Source organism: Cherax quadricarinatus, chromosome 49 (genome assembly GCF_038502225.1).
Source record: "Cherax quadricarinatus isolate ZL_2023a chromosome 49, ASM3850222v1, whole genome shotgun sequence".
Lineage (NCBI taxonomy): Eukaryota > Metazoa > Arthropoda > Malacostraca > Decapoda > Parastacidae > Cherax > Cherax quadricarinatus.
The window spans coordinates 26,120,737-26,144,992 of record NC_091340.1 but is presented as its reverse complement, the minus strand read 5'-3'; the positions used below and the strand labels follow the sequence as shown (position 1 = coordinate 26,144,992).

Genomic DNA, 24,256 nt, shown 5'->3' with positions numbered 1-24,256 from the left:
TCAAAGTTCAACCCCATCAAAGTTCAACTCCATCAAAGTTCAACTCCATATGAGTTCAACCCCATCAAAGTTCAACTCCATCAAAGTTCAACTCCATCAAAGTTCAACTCCATCAAAGTTCAACTCCATATGAGTTCAACCCCATCAAAGTTCAACTCCATCAAAGTTCAACTCCATCAAAGTTCAACTCCATCAAAGTTCAACTCCATCAAAGTTCAACTCCATCAAAGTTCAACTCCATCAAAGTTCAACTCCATCAAAGTTCAACTCCATATGAGTTCAACTCCATATGAGTTCAACCCCATCAAAGTTCAACTCCATCAAAGTTCAACTCCATCAAAGTTCAACTCCATCAAAGTTCAACTCCATCAAAGTTCAACTCCATCAAAGTTCAACTCCATCAAAGTTCAACTCCATCAAAGTTCAACTCCATCAAAGTACAACTCCATCAAAGTTCAACTCCTTCAAAGTTCAACTCCATCAAAGTTCAACTACATCAAAGTTCGACTCCATCAAAGTACAACTCCATCAAAGTTCAACTCCATCAAAGTTCAACTCCATCAAAGTTCAACTCCATCAAAGTTCAACTCCATCAAAGTTCAACTCCATCAAAGTTCAACTCCATCAAAGTTCAACTCCATCAAAGTTCAACTCCATATGAGTTCAACTCCATCAAAGTTCAACTCCATCAAAGTTCAACTCCATCAAAGTTCAACTCCATCAAAGTTCAACTCCATCAAAGTTCAACTCCATCAAAGTTCAACTCCATCAAAGTTCAACTCCATCAAAGTTCAACTCCATCAAAGTTCAACTCCATCAAAGTTCAACTCCATATGAGTTCAACTCCATCAAAGTTCAACTCCATCAAAGTTCAACTCCATCAAAGTTCAACTCCATCAAAGTTCAACTCCATCAAAGTTCAACTCCATCAAAGTTCAACTCCATCAAAGTTCAACTCCATCAAAGTTCAACTCCATCAAAGTTCAACTCCATCAAAGTTCAACTCCTTCAAAGTTCAACTCCATCAAAGTACAACTCCATCAAAGTTCAACTCCATCAAAGTTCAACTCCATCAAAGTACAACTCCATCAAAGTTCAACTCCATCAAAGTACAACTCCATCAAAGTTCAACTCCATCAAAGTTCAGCTCCATCAAAGTTCAACTCCATCAAAGTACAACTCCATCAAAGTTCAACTCCATCAAAGTTCAACTCCATCAAAGTTCAACTCCATCAAAGTTCAACTCCATCAAAGTACAACTCCATCAAAGTTCAACTCCATCAAAGTTCAACTCCATCAAAGTTCAACTCCATCAAAGTTCAACTCCATCAAAGTTCAACTCCATCAAAGTTCAACTCCATCAAAGTACAACTCCATCGAGGTTCAACTCCATCAAAGTTCAACTCCATCAAAGTTCAACTCCATCAAAGTTCAACTCCATATGAGTTCAACTCCATCAAAGTTCAACTCCATCAAAGTTCAACTCCATCAAAGTACAATTCCATCAAAGTTCAACTCCATCAAAGTTCAACTCCATCAAAGTTCAACTCCATCAAAGTTCAACTCCATATGAGTTCAACTCCATCAAAGTTCAACTCCACCAAAGTTCAACTCCATCAAAGTTCAACTCCATCAAAGTTCAACTCCATCAAAGTTCAACTCCATCAAAGATCAACTCCATCAAAGTTCAACTCCATCAAAGTTCAACTCCATCAAAGTACAACTCCATCAAAGTTCAACTCCATCAAAGTTCAACTCCATCAAAGTTCAACTCCATCAAAGTTCAACTCCATCAAAGTTCAACTCCATCAAAGTTCAACTCCATCAAAGTTCAACTCCATCAAAGTTCAACTCCTTCAAAGTTCAACTCCATCAAAGTTCAACTCCATCAAAGTTCAGCTCCATCAAAGTTCAACTCCATCAAAGTTCAACTCCATCAAAGTTCAACTCCATCAAAGTACAACTCCATCAAAGTTCAACTCCATCAAAGTTCAACTCCATCAAAGTTCAACTCCATCAAAGTTCAACTCCATCAAAGTTCAACTCCATCAAAGTTCAACTCCATCAAAGTTCAACTCCATCAATGTACAACTCCATCAAAGTTCAACTCCATCAAAGTTCAACTCCATCAAAGTTCAACTCCATCAAAGTTCAACTCCATCAAAGTTCAACTCCATCAAAGTTCAACTCCATCAAAGTTCAACTCCATCAAAGTTCAACTCCATCAAAGTTCAACTCCATCAAAGTTCAACTCCATCAAAGTACAACTCCATCAAAGTTCAACTCCATCAAAGTTCAACTCCATCAAAGTTCAACTCCATCAAAGTTCAACTCCATATGAGTTCAACTCCATCAAAGTTCAACTCCATCAAAGTTCAACTCCATCAAAGTTCAACTCCATCAAAGTTCAACTCCATCAAAGTTCAACTCCTTCAAAGTTCAACTCCATCAAAGTTCAACTCCATCAAAGTTCAACTCCATCAAAGTTCAACTCCATCAAAGTTCAACTCCATCAAAGTTCAACTCCATCAAAGTACAACTCCATCAAAGTTCAACTCCATCAAAGTTCAACTCCATCAAAGTTCAACTCCATCAAAGTTCAACTCCATCAAAGTTCAACTCCATCAAAGTTCAACTCCATCAATGTACAACTCCATCAAAGTTCAACTCCATCAAAGTTCAACTCCATCAAAGTTCAACTCCATCAAAGTTCAACTCCATCAAAGTTCAACTCCATCAATGTACAACTCCATCAAAGTTCAACTCCATCAAAGTTCAACTCCATCAAACTTCAACTCCATCAAAGTTCAACTCCATCAAAGTTCAACTCCATCAAAGTTCAACTCCATCAAAGTTCAACTCCATCAAAGTTCAACTCCATCAAAGTTCAACTCCATCAAAGTTCGACTCCATCAAAGTTCGACTCCATCAAAGTTCAACTCCATCAAAGTTCGACTCCATCAAAGTTCGACTCCATCAAAGTTCGACTCCATCAAAGTTCGACTCCATCAATGTACAACTCCATCAAAGTTCAACTCCATCAAAGTTCAACTCCATCAAAGTTCAACTCCATCAAAGTTCAACTCCATCAAAGTTCAACTCCATCAAAGTTCAACTCCATCAAAGTTCAACTCCATCAAAGTTCAACTCCATCAATGTACAACTCCATCAAAGTTCAACTCCATCAAAGTTCAACTCCATCAAAGTTCAACTCCATCAAAGTTCAACTCCATCAATGTACAACTCCATCAAAGTTCAACTCCATCAAAGTTCAACTCCATCAAAGTTCAACTCCATCAAAGTTCAACTCCATCAAAGTTCGACTCCATCAAAGTTCGACTCCATCAAAGTTCGACTCCATCAAAGTTCAACTCCATCAAAGTTCGACTCCATCAAAGTTCGACTCCATCAAAGTTCGACTCCATCAAAGTTCAACTCCATCAAAGTTCAACTCCATCAAAGTTCGACTCCATCAAAGTTCAACTCCATCAAAGTTCGACTCCATCAAAGTTCAACTCCATCAAAGTTCGACTCCATCAAAGTTCGACTCCATCAAAGTTCAACTCCATCAAAGTTCAACTCCATCAAAGTTCGACTCCATCAAAGTTCAACTCCATCAAAGTTCGACTCCATCAAAGTTCAACTCCATCAAAGTTCGACTCCATCAAAGTTCAACTCCATCAAAGTTCAACTCCATCAAAGTTCAACTCCATCAAAGTTCGACTCCATCAAAGTTCAACTCCATCAAAGTTCGACTCCATCAAAGTTCGACTCCATCAAAGTTCGACTCCATCAACATCTGACATACAATATTTGGCAACACTGCTCTAAATCACATTAACTTTGTCACCCACAAATTACATTTATATTTTGTGGATCCACTGATTGCCATCAGTCGCTTCCACGTCTGAGACTGGTGTAGCTGACGCCTCCTGCTCCCCTGCAGAGTACCAGTACACTTGTTCTGCTGGTATATGTGTGGCTAGTGTACTGCGGTATTCTAAGTCAGAGTTTGTGAACATACATACGGTAGGAACAACTCAACCACCATATTTCTACCTGAATCTCCCAGTCATACACAGGTGAGTTTTAATACAACACCTGAAACACATAAGAATCTGGGAGATCTAACCTACTAAGCAGGTTAAAAACGGACTCCAGTTATCTTGTGTACTCAGAAATATTCTTGGTTTACCTTCTCCTGGTGGGTTTACTCTCGGGTTTATTTACTCAATGAAAAGTTTTTATCATGGTTTACTTATGTTTTATTGTTTATTTTTCCAAAGACTTTTTGGTTTGTACATTGTCATCATGTTTCAGGAATAAATATCACACACATACACACACACACACACGCGCGCGCGCGCGCGCGGGAAGTTCAGTGGGAAAGAGAATTGGTAGGAAAATCAATAAACGGAATGATGGATTATGTGACAACAAAATGCAAGGAGGCAGAGGAGAGGCTTATTTCCAAGAGCAACAGAACGAGTCTTTGATTCACCCAAAGGCGTAGGGAGGCAAAAATTAAGTGTGCTAGAGAATGGAAAAAGTACAGAAGACAAAGGACCCAGGAAAATAAATTAGTCGAAGAGCCAGAAACGAGTATGCACAGATAAGGTGGGAGGTCCAGCGACAGTACAAGAACGACACAGCATCCAAAGCCAAGTCTGACCCGAAGCTGTTGTATAGAAACTTGAGGAGGAAAACAACAGTCAAGGACCAGGTAATCAGGTTGAGGAAGGAAGGTGGGGAGCTCACAAGAAACGATCAAGTAATATGTGAGAAGCTCAACATGAGAATTAAAGAAGTATTTACAGTGGAGACAGAAAGGATTCCAGGAAGTCAGAATATTGGTGTACACCAACGAGGGATATACCAACAAGTGCTGGATGAAATACAACCGAGGTGAAGAAGCTGCTAAGTGACCTTGATACCTTCACTACCGCTAAACTTCACTATCCTCGGCACTTCATTAGAGACTGTAGACGCCAGGCATATAAGATCTTGAACACACCCAGAGAAGACACTGCCGAGAGGAGATACATAGCCCTCACCACCAACTCCATTGCCAAACACGTTTGCAACATCTTTTCCAATATCTACCTCCACTTCCACCACCATCAAGGACATTACCAGTAATAGACAGGACAAGCTTCCATCCTCTGCAGGGGCATACATAATCCCTTGTAATGACTGCAGCAAATTATACGTGGGCGAAACATCCAGAGACCTCCAAACACGTATTTCAGAACATCAATATGCAGACAGATCAGACAATTTAAGAAATGCCTGTGTTCAACACCGAAATTCACACAACCATTTAATCAGCTACAGAAACGCAAGACTTATCGCCAGAGAAGAAAACACTCAGTACCACAGAATCCTGGAATCATCACTTATCTGTATATCCAACAACTTCAACCAAACCAACGGCTTCTATAACATCGTTATAAACGACAACCATCACTGTTTCAGGGAAGGGAAATTCTATCTCACAAACCTAATGGAGTTTTATGACAAGGTAGCTGAAGTACGACACGAGACAAAGGGGTGAGTAGACTGCATTTTCTTGGACTGCAAGAAGGCCTTGGACACAGTTCCTCACAAGAAATTAGTGCAAAAGCTAGAAAATCAGGCACGCATAAGGAAATGTAAACACATGTGCAGTATAATGTGATCCTTTATTGACAACGTTTCGCCCACACAGTGGACTTTTTCAAGTCACAAACAGATCTACCTGGGGTGGAAGGTACGCGAGTATTTATTGACTATAAATACTCGCGTACCTTCCACCCCAGGTTTGTGACTTGAAAATGTCAGACTGGCCGCCTGTGACGAGCGAGGTTCCACAGGGGTCAGTCGTAGGACCAGTGCTATTTTTGGTATATGTGAATGACATGACGAAAGGGATAGACGCAGAAGTGTCCCTGTTTGCAGATGATGTGAAGTTAATGAGGAGAATTAAATCGGATGAGGATCAGGTAGGACTACGTTGAACCGTGGCCTGGTGACTAAAGCTCTCGCTTCACGCGGCGAGGGTCTGGGTTCGATTCCCAGCGAGGGTAGAAACATTGAACGTGTTTCTTTACACCGGTTGTCTATGTTCCCCATCAGCAAAATGTGTACCTGAGTGTTAGTCAACTGGTGTGGGTCGCATCCTGGGACAAAACTGACCTAATTTGCCCGAAATGTTCAGCATAACAAGCGGCTTTCTATATAGTAGTATGTCATTGATGTCAGCTATGGTCTGTATACCTTGAATATGTACTTGTAGAAATAAAGATGTTATTATTATTATTATTATTATTATTATTATTATTATTATTATTATTATTACTACTACTACTATTATTACAAAGGGATCTGGACAGGCTGCAAGCCAGGTCCAGCAACTGGCTCCTGAAGATCGGGAAAAGGCGAAGAAGAACGCAGGCGGAGTATAGGCTAGGTGGCCAAAGACTGCAAACCTCACTCAAGAAAAAGGATCTTGGGGTGAGTATAACACCGAGCACATCTCTTGAGGCACACATCAACCAGATAAGTGCTGCAGCATATGGGCGCCTGGGAAATCTAAGAATAGCGTTCCGATACCTCAGTAAGGAATCGTTCAAGACTCTGTACACCGTGTAAGTCAGGCCCATACTGGAGAATGCAGCACTAGTTTGGATTCCACACCTGGTCAAGCAAGTTAAGCAATTAGAGAAAGTGCAAAGGTTTGCAACAAGATTAGTCCCAGAGCTCAGGGAAATGTCCTACGAAGAAGGGTTAGGGGAAATCGGACTGACGGCACTGGAGGACAAGAGGTTATAGGTCGACTTGATAACGACATATAAAATACTGCGACGAATTGATATGGTGGGTAGAAATAGAATGTTCCAGAGATGGGACACAGAAACAAGGGGTCACGATGGGAAGTTGAAGACCCAGATGAGTCAGAGGGATATTAGGAAATACTTCTTCAGTCATAGAGTTGTCAGGAAATGGAATAGTCTGGGAAATGATGTAGTGGAGCCAGGAACCATACATAGTTTTAAGACGAGGTTTGATAAAGCTCATGGAGGAGGGAGAGAGAGAGAGGACCTAGTAGCGATAAAAGAAGAGGCGGGGCCAGGAGCTATGAATTGACCCCTGCAACCACAAATAGGTGATTACACACTCACACACACAAACACACACATAAATATATATATATATATATATATATATATATATATATATATATATATATATATATATATATATATATATATATATATATATATATATATATATATATATATATATATATATATATATATATATATATATATATATATATGCAATAAGATCACAGTAAACAGGTGATTTTAAAATATGCAAAACAACCACACTTTCATAGTTCCTTGACAATGTGAGTAGTCACGAAAGCGCTTGGAATTTCACTACTCTTTCACAGTGGTTGTTTTGCATATATATATATATATATATATATATATATATATATATATATATATATATATATATATATATATATATATATATATATATATATATATATATATATATATATATATATAGAGTCAGAATTTCCATAATGAAAATATAATAAGAGAGTTTGTGTGTGCTGACAATACTACACCTGAAGATGTGGGTGGAAGCGCAAGAAAATACTGAAGTTCGTCCTTTATTTTTCTCCAGCCTGGTATTTCTGCACAAGTGTATTCACACATTTCACAATATCGTAAATAAGTTTTTCATGAGGTATCACGTGACAGTCGTTAAAAAGCCTGTTCTCTTGTGTGCTCGTTTCTTACGCTGCCGTTGTTGTTTACCTGCCCGTTACGGTGGGGTATCTTCATGGGTATGAGGCGCTTGTAAAGCAAACTTAACTCTGCCATGGCTAGAATTATGGCAACTGTGAGAATAGAGAAGCACCATCTAGTGCCATAGTATGTATAAATGTAGGAGACGAAGACCGGACCCATAATGCGACTCAAGCTGCCCACACCTGTCAGCACTCCCATCCACACTCCCTGTGGCTTGGGACCCAGCATCTTGGAGAAGAGAGCTTGTATGATAGCCTGGGCGACGGGAAAACCTAGTAAGTCCAAAGTGAAAGCTACCGCGAGCTGTGCCTGAGGTAACACGGGTGTGTGCGCACACCAGGTTTGTATCTCTGGGCATCCCAGTGAACAGTTTTTGTCTTCTTGTTGAGAATGTACAAGAAATGTGTCACTCAGGTAGAAACTGTTTGTTTCTATTGTTGTCCCAGTGGTAAAACCGGTCATTGCTGTAACGTTACTATTGTCATCAGTGTAGCATTTTTCCATCTTGAGGTAATTGTCACCCCATGGTAAGAAGAGGAACGTTCCTACTATCATGGGGATGAACCCCAATATAAACATTACCTTCTTCTCATTATACTTCTTAACCAGGACGCCACTGACGGCGTACATTGCAACAGTTAAAAGTCCTCCAATACTCAGACCAATACCCACCACCACCATGGCTTGGTTTTCACTCCAAGCATATTGATCCATAACAAAAGGTACAGCCAGTGTCTCCAGCAATACGTATATAAACATAACAATGAAGAACGACAGCAATGCTCCACATATTCCCAGGTAATCCGGACTGGGTAACTTAATGTTACTTTCTGCAGACTTGTACAAGCCTCGCTCCTTCTCAGCGATGTTATATTCCTGTAACAGAAATATAATGGATCAGTATCTACAGTATGCACCTCAGAGTGAGGTTCCTAGCAACAACAGAAGTGAACAATGCACTGTGTCAAACTTGCTCATACAATCATTAAGAAACAGGGACACTGATCACTGCTAATGTATAAAGGATAAAGAATAACACGCACACACACACACACACACACACACACACACACACACACGTACGTAATGATGTGTCACAGTGGGCACCTGTGACGAGCGGGTTCCCACAGGGATCGGTCCTAGGACCAGTGCTATTTTTGGTATATGTGAACGACATGATGGAAGTGTTAGGTTCAGAAGTGTCCCTGTTCGCAGATGATGTGAAGTTAATGAGGAGAAATAAACCAGATGAGGATCAGGCAGGACTTCAAAGAGACCTGGACAGACTGGACACCTGGTCCAGCAACTGGCTTCTCGAATTTAATCCCGCCAAATGCAAAGTCGTGAAGATAGGGAAAGGGCACGGAAGACAGAGTATAGGCAAGGTGGCCAAAGACTGCAAACCTCGCTCAAGGAGAAAGATCTTGGAGTGAGTATAACACCGAGCATGCCTCCGGAAGCACACATCAACCAGGTAACTGCTGCAGCATATGGGCGCCTGGCAAACCTGAGAACAGCGTTCCGATACCTTAATAAGGAATCGTTCAAGACACTGTACACCGTGTACGTCAGGCCCATACTGGAGTATGCAGCACCTGTTTGGAACCCGCACTTGATAAAGCACGTCAAGAAACAACAGAAAGTGCAAAGGTTTGCGACAAGGTTAATTCCAGAGCTAAGAGGAATGTCTTATGAAGAAAGGTTAAGGGAAATCGGCCTGACGACACTAGAGGACAGGAGGGGCAGGGGAGACATGATAACGACATATAAAATACTGCACGGAATAGACAAGGTGGACAAAGACAGGATGTTCCTTGGAGGGAACACAGAAACAAGAGGTCACAATTGGAAGTTGAAGACACAGAGGAGTCAGAGAGATATTAGGAAGTATTTCTTCAATCATAGAGTTGTCAGGCCGTGGAATAGCCTAGAAAGTGACGTAGTGGAGGCAGGAACCATACATAGTTTTAAAACGAGGTTTGATAAAGCTCATGGAGCGGGGAGAGAGAGGACCCAGTAGCAACCGGTGAAGAAGCGGGGCCAAGAGCTAAGACTCGACCCCTGCAACCACAAATAAGTGAGTACACACACACACACACACACACACACACACACACACACACACACACACGTACGTACACCGTGTAAGTGAGGCCCATACTGGAGTACGCAGCACCAGTTTGGAACCCACATCTAGCCAAGCACGTAAACAAACTAGAGAAAGTGCAAAGGTTTGCAGAAAGACTAGTCCCAGAGCTTAGTGTTATGTCCTACCAGGAGAGGTTAAGAGAAATCCAACTGACATACTCCAGGTATCTGTACCTACCATGTACAGTAGTACATGTATAGTAGTACATGTATAGTAGTACATGTACAGTAGTACATGTACAGTAGTACATGTACAGTAGTACATGTATAGTAGTACATGTACAGTAGTACATGTACAGTAGTACATGTACAGTAGTACATGTATAGTAGTACATGTATAGTAGTACATGTATAGTAGTACATGTACAGTAGTACATGTATAGTAGTACATGTATAGTAGTACATGTATAGTAGTACATGTACAGTAGTACATGTATAGTAGTACATGTACAGTAGTACATGTATAGTAGTACATGTACAGTAGTACATGTATAGTAGTACATGTACAGTAGTACATGTATAGTTGTACATGTACAGTAGTACATGTACAGTAGTACATGTACAGTAGTACATGTATAGTAGTACATGTACAGTAGTACATGTACAGTAGTACATGTACAGTAGTACATGCATAGTAGTACATGCATAGTAGTACATGTACAGTAGTACATGTACAGTAGTAGATGTACAGTAGTACATGTATAGTAGTACTTGTACAGTAGTACATGTACAGTAGTACATGTACAGTAGCACATGTACAGTAGTACATGTATAGTAGTACATGTACAGTAGTACTTGTATAGTAGTACATGTATAATAGTACATGTATAGTAGTACATGTACAGTAGTACATGTACAGTAGTACATGTATAGTAGTACATGTACAGTAGTACATGTACAGTAGTACATGTATAGTAGTACATGCATAGTAGTACATGTACAGTAGTACATGTGCAGTAGTACATGTACAGTAGTAGATGTACAGTAGTACATGTATAGTAGTACTTGTACAGTAGTACATGTACAGTAGTACATGTACAGTAGCACATGTACAGTAGTACATGTATAGTAGTACATGTACAGTAGCACATGTATAGTAGTACATGTACAGTAGTACATGTACAGTAGTACATGTATAGTAGTACATGTACAGTAGTACATGTACAGTAGTACATGTATAGTAGTACATGTACATTAGTACATGTACAGTAGCACATGTATAGTAGTACATGTATAGTAGTACATGTACAGTAGTACATGTACAGTAGTACATGTATAGTAGTACATGTACAGTAGTACATGTACAGTAGTACATGTACAGTAGTACATGTATAGTAGTACATGTATAGCAGTACATGTACAGTAGTACATGTACAGTAGTACATGTATAGTAGTACATGTATAGTAGTACATGTATAGTAGTACATGTACAGTAGTACATGTACAGTAGTACATGTATAGTAGTACATGTACAGTAGTACATGTACAGTAGCACATGTATAGTAGTACATGTATAGTAGTACATGTACAGTAGTACATGTACAGTAGTACATGTATAGTAGTACATGTACAGTAGTACATGTATAGTAGTACATGTACAGTAGTACATGTACAGTAGCACATGTACAGTAGTACATGTACAGTAGTACATGTACAGTAGTACATGTACAGTAGTACATGTATAGTAGTACATGTACAGTAGTACATGTATAGTAGTACATGTACAGTAGTACATGTACAGTAGCACATGTACAGTAGTACATGTACATTAGTACTTGTACAGTAGTACATGTACAGTAGTACATGTACAGTAGCACAAGTACAGTAGAACATGTACAGTAGTACATGTATAGTAGTACATGTACAGTAGTACATGTATAGTAGTACATGTACAGTAGTACATGTATAGTTGTACATGTACAGTAGTACATGTATAGTAGTACATGAACAGTAGTACATGTATAGTAGTACATGTACAGTAGTACATGTACAGTAGTACATGTATAGTAGTACATGTATAGTAGTACATGTATAGTAGTACATGTATAGTAGTACATGTACAGTAGTACATGTATAGTAGAACATGTATAGCAGTACATGTACAGCAGTACATGTATAGTAGTACATGTATAGTAGTACATGTATAGTAGTACATGTACAGTAGTACATGTATAGTAGTACATGTATAGTAATACATGTGCAGTAGTACATGTACAGTAGTACATGTATAGTAGTACATGTATAGTAGTACATGTATAGCAGTACATGTATAGTAGTACATGTACAGTAGTACATGTATAGTAGTACATGTATAGTAGTACATGTATAGTAGTACATGTACAGTAGTACATGTATAGTAGTACATGTATAGTAGTACATGTATAGTAGTACATGTATAGTAGTACATGTGCAGTAGTACATGTACAGTAGTACATGTATAGTAGTACATGTATAGTAGTACATGTACAGCAGTACATGTATAGTAGTACATGTATAGTAGTACATGTATAGTAGTACATGTATAGTAGTACATGTACAGTAGTACATGTATAGTAGTACATGTATAGTAGTACATGTATAGTAGTACATGTACAGTAGTACATGTATAGTAGTACATGTATAGTAGTACATGTATAGTAGTACATGTACAGCAGTACATGTATAGTAGTACATGTATAGTAGTACATGTATAGTAGTACATGTACAGTAGTACATGTATAGTAGTACATGTATAGTAGTACATGTATAGTAGTACATGTACAGTAGTACATGTATAGTAGTACATGTATAGTAGTACATGTATAGTAGTACATATACAGTAGTACATGTACAGTAGTACATGTATAGTAGTACATGTATAGTAGTACATGTATAGTAGTACATGTACAGTAGTACATGTATAGTAGTACATGTATAGTAGTACATGTATAGTAGTACATGTACAGTAGTACATGTATAGTAGTACATGTATAGTAGTACATGTATAGTAGTACATGTACAGTAGTACATGTATAGTAGTACATTTATAGTAGTACATGTATAGTAGTACATGTACAGTAGTACATGTATAGTAGTACATGTATAGTAGTACATGTACAGCAGTACATGTATAGTAGTACATGTATAGTAGTACATGTATAGTAGTACATGTACAGTAGTACATGTATAGTAGTACATGTATAGTAGTACATGTATAGTAGTACATGTACAGTAGTACATGTATAGTAGTACATGTATAGTAGTACATGTATAGTAGTACATGTACAGTAGTACATGTACAGTAGTACATGTATAGTAGTACATGTATAGTAGTACATGTATAGTAGTACATGTATAGTAGTACATGTATAGTAGTACATGTACAGTAGTACATGTATAGTAGTACATGTATAGTAGTACATGTATAGTAGTACATGTACAGTAGTACATGTATAGTAGTACATGTATAGTAGTACATGTATAGTAGTACATGTACAGTAGTACATGTATAGTAGTACATGTATAGTAGTACATGTACAGTAGTACATGTATAGTAGTACATGTATAGTAGTACATGTATAGTAGTACATGTACAGTAGTACATGTATAGTAGTACATGTATAGTAGTACATGTAGTACATGTACAGTAGTACATGTATAGTAGTACATGTATAGTAGTACAGTGTACATGTACAGTAGTACATGTACAGTAGTACATGTACAGTAGTACATGTATAGTAGTACATGTACAGTAGTACATGTATAGTAGTACATGTACATGTATAGTACATGTATAGTAGTACATGTACAGTAGTACATGTACAGTAGTACATGTACAGTAGTACATGTACAGTAGTACATGTAGTAGTAGTACATGTACATGTACAGTAGTACATGTACAGTAGTACATGTATAGTAGTACATGTACAGTAGTACATGTACAGTAGTACATGTACAGTAGTACATGTATAGTAGTACATGTGTAGTATAGTAGTACATGTATAGTAGTACATGTATAGTAGTACATGTACAGTAGTACATGTATAGTAGTACATGTATAGTAGTACATGTACAGTAGTACATGTATAGTAGTACATGTATAGTAGTACATGTATAGTAGTACATGTACAGTAGTACATGTACAGTAGTACATGTACAGTAGTACATGTACAGTAGTACATGTATGGTAGTACATGTATAGTAGTACATGTATAGTAGTACATGTATAGTAGTACATGTATAGTAGTACATGTATAGTAGTACATGTACAGTAGTACAGGTATAGTAGCACATGTACAGTAGTACATGTACAGTAGTACATGTACAGTAGTACATGTATAGTAGTACATGTATAGTAGTACATGTACAGTAGTACATGTACAGTAGTACATGTATAGTAGTACATGTACAGTAGTACATGTATAGTAGTACATGTATAGTAGTACATGTACAGTAGTACATGTACAGTAGTACATGTACAGTAGTACATGTACAGTAGTACATGTACAGTAGTACATGTATAGTAGTACATGTATAGTAGTACATGTACAGTAGTACATGTACAGTAGTACATGTATAGTAGTACATGTATAGTAGTACATGTATAGTAGTACATGTACAGTAGTACATGTACAGTAGTACATGTATAGTAGTACATGTATAGTAGTACATGTACAGTAGTACATGTACAGTAGTACATGTATAGTAGTACATGTACAGTAGTACATGTATAGTAGTACATGTACAGTAGTACATGTATAGTAGTACATGTACAGTAGTACATGTATAGTAGTACATGTACAGTAGTACATGTATAGTAGTACATGTACAGTAGTACATGTATAGTAGTACATGTACAGTAGTACATGTATAGTAGTACATGTACAGTAGTACATGTACAGTAGTACATGTACAGTAGTACATGTATAGTAGTACATGTATAGTAGTACATGTACAGTAGTACATGTATAGTAGTACATGTACAGTAGTACATGTATAGTAGTACATGTACAGTAGTACATGTATAGTAGTACATGTATAGTAGTACATGTACAGTAGTACATGTATAGTAGTACATGTATAGTAGTACATGTACAGTAGTACATGTACAGTAGTACATGTACAGTAGTACATGTATAGTAGTACATGTACAGTAGTACATGTATAGTAGTACATGTATAGTAGTACATGTATAGTAGTACAGTAGTACATGTATAGTAGTACATGTACAGTAGTGTACATGTACAGTAGTACATGTATAGTAGTACATGTACAGTAGTACATGTATAGTAGTACATGTACAGTAGTACATGTACAGTAGTACATGTATACAGTAGTAGTACATGTACAGTAGTACATGTACAGTAGTACATGTACATAGTAGTACATGTACAGTAGTACATGTACAGTAGTACATGTACAGTAGTACATGTATAGTAGTACAGTAGTAGTACATGTACAGTAGTACATGTATAGTAGTACATGTACAGTAGTACATGTATAGTAGTACAGTAGTACATGTAGTACATGTATAGTAGTACATGTACAGTAGTACATGTATAGTAGTACATGTACAGTAGTACATGTATAGTAGTACATAGTAGTACAGTACATGTAGTAGTACATGTACAGTAGTACATGTATAGTAGTACATTTACAGTAGTACATGTATAGTAATACATGTACAGTAGTACATGTATAGTAGTACATGTACATGTATAGTAGTACATGTATAGTAGTACATGTATAGTAGTACATGTACAGTAGTACATGTATAGTAGTACATGTACAGTAGTACATGTATAGTAGTACATGTACAGTAGTACATGTATAGTAGTACATGTACAGTAGTACATGTACAGTAGTACATGTACAGTAGTACATGTATAGTAGTACATGTATAGTAGTACATGTACAGTAGTACATGTACAGTAGTACATGTACAGTAGTACATGTATAGTAGTACATGTACAGTAGTACATGTATAGTAGTACATGTATAGTAGTACATGTATAGTAGTACATGTACAGTAGTACATGTATAGTAGTACATGTACAGTAGTACATGTACAGTAGTACATGTACAGTAGTACATGTATGGTAGTACATGTACAGTAGTACATGTATAGTAGTACATGTACAGTAGTACATGTACAGTAGTACATGTACAGTAGTACATGTATAGTAGTACATGTATAGTAGTACATGTATAGTAGTACATGTACAGTAGTACATGTACAGTAGTACATGTACAGTAGTACATGTATAGTAGTACATGTATAGTAGTACATGTATAGTAGTACATGTACAGTAGTACATGTATAGTAGTACATGTACAGTAGTACATGTACAGTAGTACATGTACAGTAGTACATGTACAGTAGTACATGTATAGTAGTACATGTACAGTAGTACATGTACAGTAGTACATGTACAGTAGTACATGTACAGTAGTACATGTATAGTAGTACATGTACAGTAGTACATGTACAGTAGTACATGTACAGTAGTACATGAATAGTAGTACATGTACAGTAGTACATGTACAGTAGTACATGTACAGTAGTACATGTACAGTAGTACATGTACAGTAGTACATGTACAGTAGTACATGTACAGTAGTACATGTATAGTAGTACATGTATAGTAGTACATGTATAGTAGTACATGTACAGTAGTACATGTATAGTAGTACATGTACAGTAGTACATGTATAGTAGTACATGTACAGTAGTACATGTACAGTAGTACATGTATAGTAGTACATGTACAGTAGTACATGTATAGTAGTACATGTATAGTAGTACATGTATAGTAGTACATGTACAGTAGTACATGTATAGTAGTACATGTACAGTAGTACATGTACAGTAGTACATGTACAGTAGTACATGTATAGTAGTACATGTACAGTAGTACATGTACAGTAGTACATGTACAGTAGTACATGTACAGTAAGTAGTACATGTACAGTAGTACATGTACAGTAGTACATGTATAGTAGTACATGTACAGTAGTACATGTACAGTAGTACATGTATAGTAGTACATGTACAGTAGTACATGTATAGTAGTACATGTATAGTAGTACATGTATAGTAGTACATGTACAGTAGTACATGTATAGTAGTACATGTACAGTAGTACATGTATAGTAGTACATGTATGGTAGTACATGTACAGTAGTACATATACAGTAGTACATATACAGTAGTACATGTATAGTAGTACATGTACAGTAGTACATGTATAGTAGTACATGTACAGTAGTACATGTATAGTAGTACATGTACAGTAGTACATGTATAGTAGTACATGTATAGTAGTACATGTACAGTAGTACATGTATAGTAGTACATGTATAGTAGTACATGTACAGTAGTACATGTACAGTAGTACATGTATAGTAGTACATGTATAGTAGTACATGTATAGTAGTACATGTACAGTAGTACATGTATAGTAGTACATGTACAGTAGTACATGTACAGTAGTACATGTACAGTAGTACATGTATAGTAGTACATGTACAGTAGTACAGTAGGACATGTACAGTAGTACATGTATAGTAGTACATGTACAGTAGTACATGTATAGTAGTACATGTACAGTAGTACATGTACAGTAGTACATGTACAGTAGTACATGTATAGTAGTACATGTACAGTAGTACATGTATAGTAGTACATGTACAGTAGTACATGTATAGTAGTACATGTACAGTAGTACATGTACAGTAGTACATGTATAGTAGTACATGTATAGTACATGTATAGTAGTACATGTACAGTAGTACATGTACAGTAGTACATGTACAGTAGTACATGTATAGTAGTACATGTACAGTAGTACATGTATAGTAGTACATGTATAGTAGTACATGTACAGTAGTACATGAACAGTAGTACATGTACAGTAGTACATGTATAGTAGTACATGTATAGTAGTACATGTACATGTATAGTAGTACATGTACAGTAGTACATGTACAGTAGTACATGTATAGTAGTACATGTACAGTAGTACATGTACAGTAGTACATGTACAGTAGTACATGTATAGTAGTACATGTACAGTAGTACATGTATAATAGTACATGTACAGTAGTACATGTATAGTAGTACATGTATAGTAGTACATGTACAGTAGTACATGTATAGTAGTACAGTACAGTGTACATGTATAGTACATGTACAGTAGTACATGTACAGTAGTACATGTGTATGTACAGTAGTACATGTATAGTAGTACATGTACAGTAGTACATGTACAGTAGTACATGTACAGTAGTACATGTACAGTAGTACATGTACAGTAGTACATGTACAGTAGTACATGTATAGTAGTACATGTATAGTAGTACATGTATAGTAGTACATGTACAGTAGTACATGTATAGTAGTACATGTATAGTAGTACATGTACAGTAGTACATGTACAGTAGTACATGTATAGTAGTACATGTATAGTAGTACATGTATAGTAGTACATGTATAGTAGTACATGTACAGTAGTACATGTACAGTAGTACATGTACAGTAGTACATGTACAGTAGTACATGTACAGTAGTACATGTACAGTAGTACATGTATAGTAGTACATGTATAGTAGTACATGTACAGTAGTACATGTACAGTAGTACATGTACAGTAGTACATGTACAGTAGTACATGTATAGTAGTACATGTACAGTAGTACATGTACAGTAGTACATGTACAGTAGTACATGTACAGTAGTACATGTATAGTAGTACATGTACAGTAGTACATGTACAGTAGTACATGTACAGTAGTACATGTACAGTAGTACATGTACAGTAGTACATGTATAGTAGTACATGTACAGTAGTACATGTACAGTAGTACATGTATAGTAGTACATGTACAGTAGTACATGTATAGTAGTACATGTACAGTAGTACATGTACAGTAGTACATGTACAGTAGTACATGTACAGTAGTACATGTATAGTAGTACATGTACAGTAGTACATGTACAGTAGTACATGTACAGTAGTACATGTATAGTAGTACATGTACAGTAGTACATGTATAGTAGTACATGTACAGTAGTACATGTACAGTAGTACATGTACAGTAGTACATGTACAGTAGTACATGTACAGTAGTACATGTACAGTAGTACATGTACAGTAGTACATGTATAGTAGTACATGTATAGTAGTACATGTACAGTAGTACATGTACAGTAGTACATGTATAGTAGTACATGTACAGTAGTACATGTATAGTAGTACATGTACAGTCGTACATGTACATAGTACAGTAGTACATGTATAGTAGTACATGTACAGTAGTACATGTATAGTAGTACATGTATAGTAGTACATGTACAGTAGTACATGTAGTAGTAGTACATAGTATGTACAGTAGAACATGTACAGTAGCACATGTACAGTAGTACATGTATAGTAGTACATGTACAGTAGTACATGTACAGTAGTACATGTATAGTAGTACATGTACAGTAGTACATGTACAGTAGTACATGTACAGTAGTACATGTATAGTAGTACATGTATAGTAGTACATGTACAGTAGTACATGTATAGTAGTACATGTACAGTAGTACATGTACAGTAGTACATGTATAGTAGTACATGTACAGTAGTACATGTATGGTAGTACATGTACAGTAGTACATGTATAGTAGTACATGTTTGGTAGTACATGTATAGTAGAACATGTACAGTAGTACATGTATAGTAGTACATGTATAGTAGTACATGTATGGTAGTACATGTACAGTACTACATGTACAGTAGTACATGTACAGTAGTACATGTATAGTAGTACATGTACAGTAGTACATGTACAGTAGTACATGTACAGTAGTACATGTACAGTAGTACATGTACAGTAGTACATGTACAGTAGTACATGTACAGTAGTACATGTATAGTAGCACATGTACAGTAGTACATGTATAGTAGTACATGTACAGTAGTACATGTACAGTAGTACATGTACAGTAGTACATGTACAGTAGTACATGTTCAGTAGTACATGTACAGTAGTACATGTACAGTAGTACATGTACAGTAGTACATGTAGTAGTACATGTACAGTAGTACATGTAGTAGTACATGTACAGTAGTACATGTACAGTAGTACATGTATAGTAGTACATGTAGTAGTACAGTAGTACAGTAGTACATGTACAGTAGTACATGTATAGTAGTACATGTACAGTAGTACATGTATAGTAGTACATGTATAGTAGTACATGTACAGTAGTACATGTATAGTAGTACATGTACAGTAGTACATGTATAGTAGTACATGTATAGTAGTACATGTATAGTAGTACATGTACAGTAGTACATGTACAGTAGTACATGTATGGTAGTACATGTACAGTAGTACATGTATAGTAGTACATGTACAGTAGTACATGTACAGTAGTACATGTAGTACATGTACAGTAGTACATGTACAGTAGTACATGTATAGTAGTACATGTACAGTAGTACATGTACAGTAGTACATGTACAGTAGTACATGTACAGTAGTACATGTATAGTAGTACATGTACAGTAGTACATGTATAGTAGTACATGTACAGTAGTACATGTACAGTAGTACATGTACAGTAGTACATGTACAGTAGTACATGTACAGTAGTACATGTACAGTAGTACATGTATAGTAGTACATGTACAGTAGTACATGTACAGTAGTACATGTACAGTAGTACATGTATAGTAGTACATGTATAGTAGTACATGTACAGTAGTACATGTATAGTAGTACATGTACAGTAGTACATGTACAGTAGTACATGTACAGTAGTACATGTACAGTAGTACATGTACAGTAGTACATGTATAGTAGTACATGTATAGTAGTACAGTAGTACATGTACAGTAGTACATGTACAGTAGTACATGTACAGTAGTATATGTACAGTAGTACATGTATAGTAGTACATGTATAGTACATGTACATAGTACAGTAGTACATGTACAGTATAGTAGTAGTAGTAGTACATGTATAGTAGTACATGTACAGTAGTACATGTATAGTAGTACATGTACAGTAGTACATGTACATAGTACATGTACAGTAGTACATGTACAGTAGTACATGTACAGTAGTACATGTAGTAGTGTACAGTAGTACATGTATAGTAGTACATGTACAGTAGTACATGTACAGTAGTACATGTATAGTAGTACATGTACAGTAGTACATAGTACATGTATAGTAGTACATGTACAGTAGTACATGTACAGTAGTACATGTACAGTAGTACATGTACAGTAGTATGTACAGTAGTATGTACATGTACAGTAGTACATGTACAGTAGTACATGTATAGTAGTACATGTACAGTAGTACAGTAGTACATGTACAGTAGTACATGTACAGTAGTACATGTATAGTAGTAGTACATGTATAGTAGTACATGTACAGTAGTACATGTATAGTAGTACATGTATAGTAGTACATGTACAGTAGTACATGTATAGTAGTACATGTATAGTAGTACATGTACAGTAGTACATGTATAGTAGTACATGTATAGTAGTACATGTACAGTAGTACATGTATAGTAGTACATGTACAGTAGTACATGTACAGTAGTACATGTATAGTAGTACATGTACAGTAGTACATGTATAGTAGTACATGTATAGTAGTACATGTATAGTAGTACATGTACAGTAGTACATGTAGTACAGTAGTACATGTACAGTAGTACATGTACAGTAGTACATGTACAGTAGTACATGTACAGTAGTACATGTACAGTAGTACATGTATAGTAGTACATGTACAGTAGTACATGTATAGTAGTACATGTATAGTAGTACATGTACAGTAGTACATGTATAGTAGTACATGTATAGTAGTACATGTACAGTAGTACATGTATAGTAGTACATGTACAGTAGTACATGTACAGTAGTACATGTACAGTAGTACATGTATAGTAGTACATGTGTAGTAGTACATGTACAGTAGTACATGTACAGTAGTACATGTACAGTAGTACATGTACAGTAGTACATGTATGGTAGTACATGTACAGTAGTACATGTATAGTAGTACATGTTCAGTAGTACATGTATAGTAGCACATGTACAGTAGTACATGTACAGTAGTACATGTATAGTAGTACGTGTACAGTAGTACATGTACAGTAGTACATGTACAGTAGTACATGTACAGTAGTATATGTACAGTAGTACATGTACAGTAGTATATGTACAGTAGTACATGTACAGTAGTACATGTACAGTAGTACATGTACAGTAGTACATGTACAGTAGTACATGTATAGTAGTACATGTACAGTAGTACATGTATAGTAGTACATGTACAGTAGTACATGTACAGTAGTACATGTATAGTAGTACATGTACAGTAGTACATGTACAGTAGTACATGTACAGTAGTACATGTACAGTAGTACATGTACAGTAGTACATGTATAGTAGTACATGTACAGTAGTACATGTACAGTAGTACATGTACAGTAGTACATGTATAGTAGTACATGTACAGTAGTACATGTACAGTAGTACATGTACAGTAGTACATGTACAGTAGTATATGTACAGTAGTACATGTACAGTAGTACATGTACAGTAGTACATGTACAGTAGTACATGTATGGTAGTACATGTACAGTAGTACATATACAGTAGTACATGTATAGTAGTACATGTACAGTAGTACATGTATAGTAGTACATGTACAGTAGTACATGTATAGTAGTACATGTATAGTAGTACATGTACAGTAGTACATGTACAGTAGTACATGTACAGTAGTACATGTACAGTAGTACATGTATAGTAGTACATGTACAGTAGTACATGTACAGTAGTACATGTATAGTAGTACATGTATAGTAGTACATGTACAGTAGTACATGTACAGTAGTACATGTACAGTAGTACATGTACAGTAGTACATGTACAGTAGTACATGTATGGTAGTACATGTACAGTAGTACATATACAGTAGTACATGTATAGTAGTACATGTACAGTAGTACATGTATAGTAGTACATGTACAGTAGTACATGTATAGTAGTACATGTATAGTAGTACATGCACAGTAGTACATGTACAGTAGTACATGTATAGTAGTACATGTACAGTAGTGCATGTACAGTACTACATGTATAGTAGTACATATACAGTAGTACATGTACAGTAGTACATGTGTGGTAGTACATGTACAGTAGTACATATACAGTAGTACATGTATAGTAGTACATGTACAGTAGTACATGTATAGTAGTACATGTACAGTAGTACATGTATAGTTTTACATGTACAGTAGTACATGTACAGTAGTACATGTACAGTAGTACATGTACAGTAGTACATGTACAGTAGTACATGTATAGTAGTACATGTACAGTAGTACATGTATAGTAGTACATGTACAGTACTACATGTATAGTAGTACATGTACAGTAGTACATGTATAGTAGTACATGTACAGTAGTACATGTATAGTAGTACATGTACAGTAGTACATGTATAGTAGTACATGTACAGTAGTACATGTATAGTAGTACATGTATAGTAGTACATGTACAGTAGTACATGTACAGTAGTACATGTATAGTAGTACATGTACAGTAGTACATGTACAGTAGTACATGTATAGTAGTACATGTACAGTAGTACATGTATAGTAGTACATGTACAGTAGTACATGTACAGTAGTACATGTACAGTAGTACATGTATAGTAGTACATGTACAGTAGTACATGTACAGTAGTACATGTATAGTAGTACATGTATAGTAGTACATGTATAGTAGTACATGTACAGTAGTACATGTATAGTAGTACATGTATAGTAGTACATGTACAGTAGTACATGTATAGTAGTACATGTACAGTAGTACATGTATAGTAGTACATGTATAGTAGTACATGTACAGTAGTACATGTATAGTAGTACATGTACAGTAGTACATGTATAGTAGTACATGTATAGTAGTACATGTATAGTAGTACATGTACAGTAGTACATGTATAGTAGTACATGTACAGTAGTACATGTACAGTAGTACATGTATAGTAGTATATGGACAGTAGTACATGTATAGTAGTACATGTGGAGTAGTACATGTACAGTAGTACATGTACTACTGTACATGTAGAGTAGTACATGTATAGTAGTACATGTACAGTAGTACATGTACAGTAGTACATGTATAGTAGTACATGTACAGTAGTACATGTACAGTAGTACATGTACAGTAGTACATGTACAGTAGTACATGTATAGTAGTACATGTACAGTAGTACATATACAGTAGTACATGTACAGT

At 36.2% G+C, this 24,256-nt stretch overlaps 1 protein-coding gene across 2 annotated transcripts in view; it reads right to left on the bottom strand.

Annotated features, from left to right (window-relative positions):
* Window positions 1–4,241: 4,241 nt before the first annotated feature.
* LOC128706491 (major facilitator superfamily domain-containing protein 8) overlaps window positions 4,242–24,256 on the bottom strand; it is a 92,941-nt gene continuing 72,926 nt past the window's right edge. For both annotated transcript variants that reach the window (XM_070095303.1, XM_070095304.1), the window contains one exon: window positions 4,242–8,681. In XM_070095303.1, the coding sequence (XP_069951404.1) occupies window positions 7,758–8,681 (924 nt within the window). In that variant the 3' untranslated portion in view covers window positions 4,242–7,757. The remainder of the gene's footprint in view (window positions 8,682–24,256) is intronic.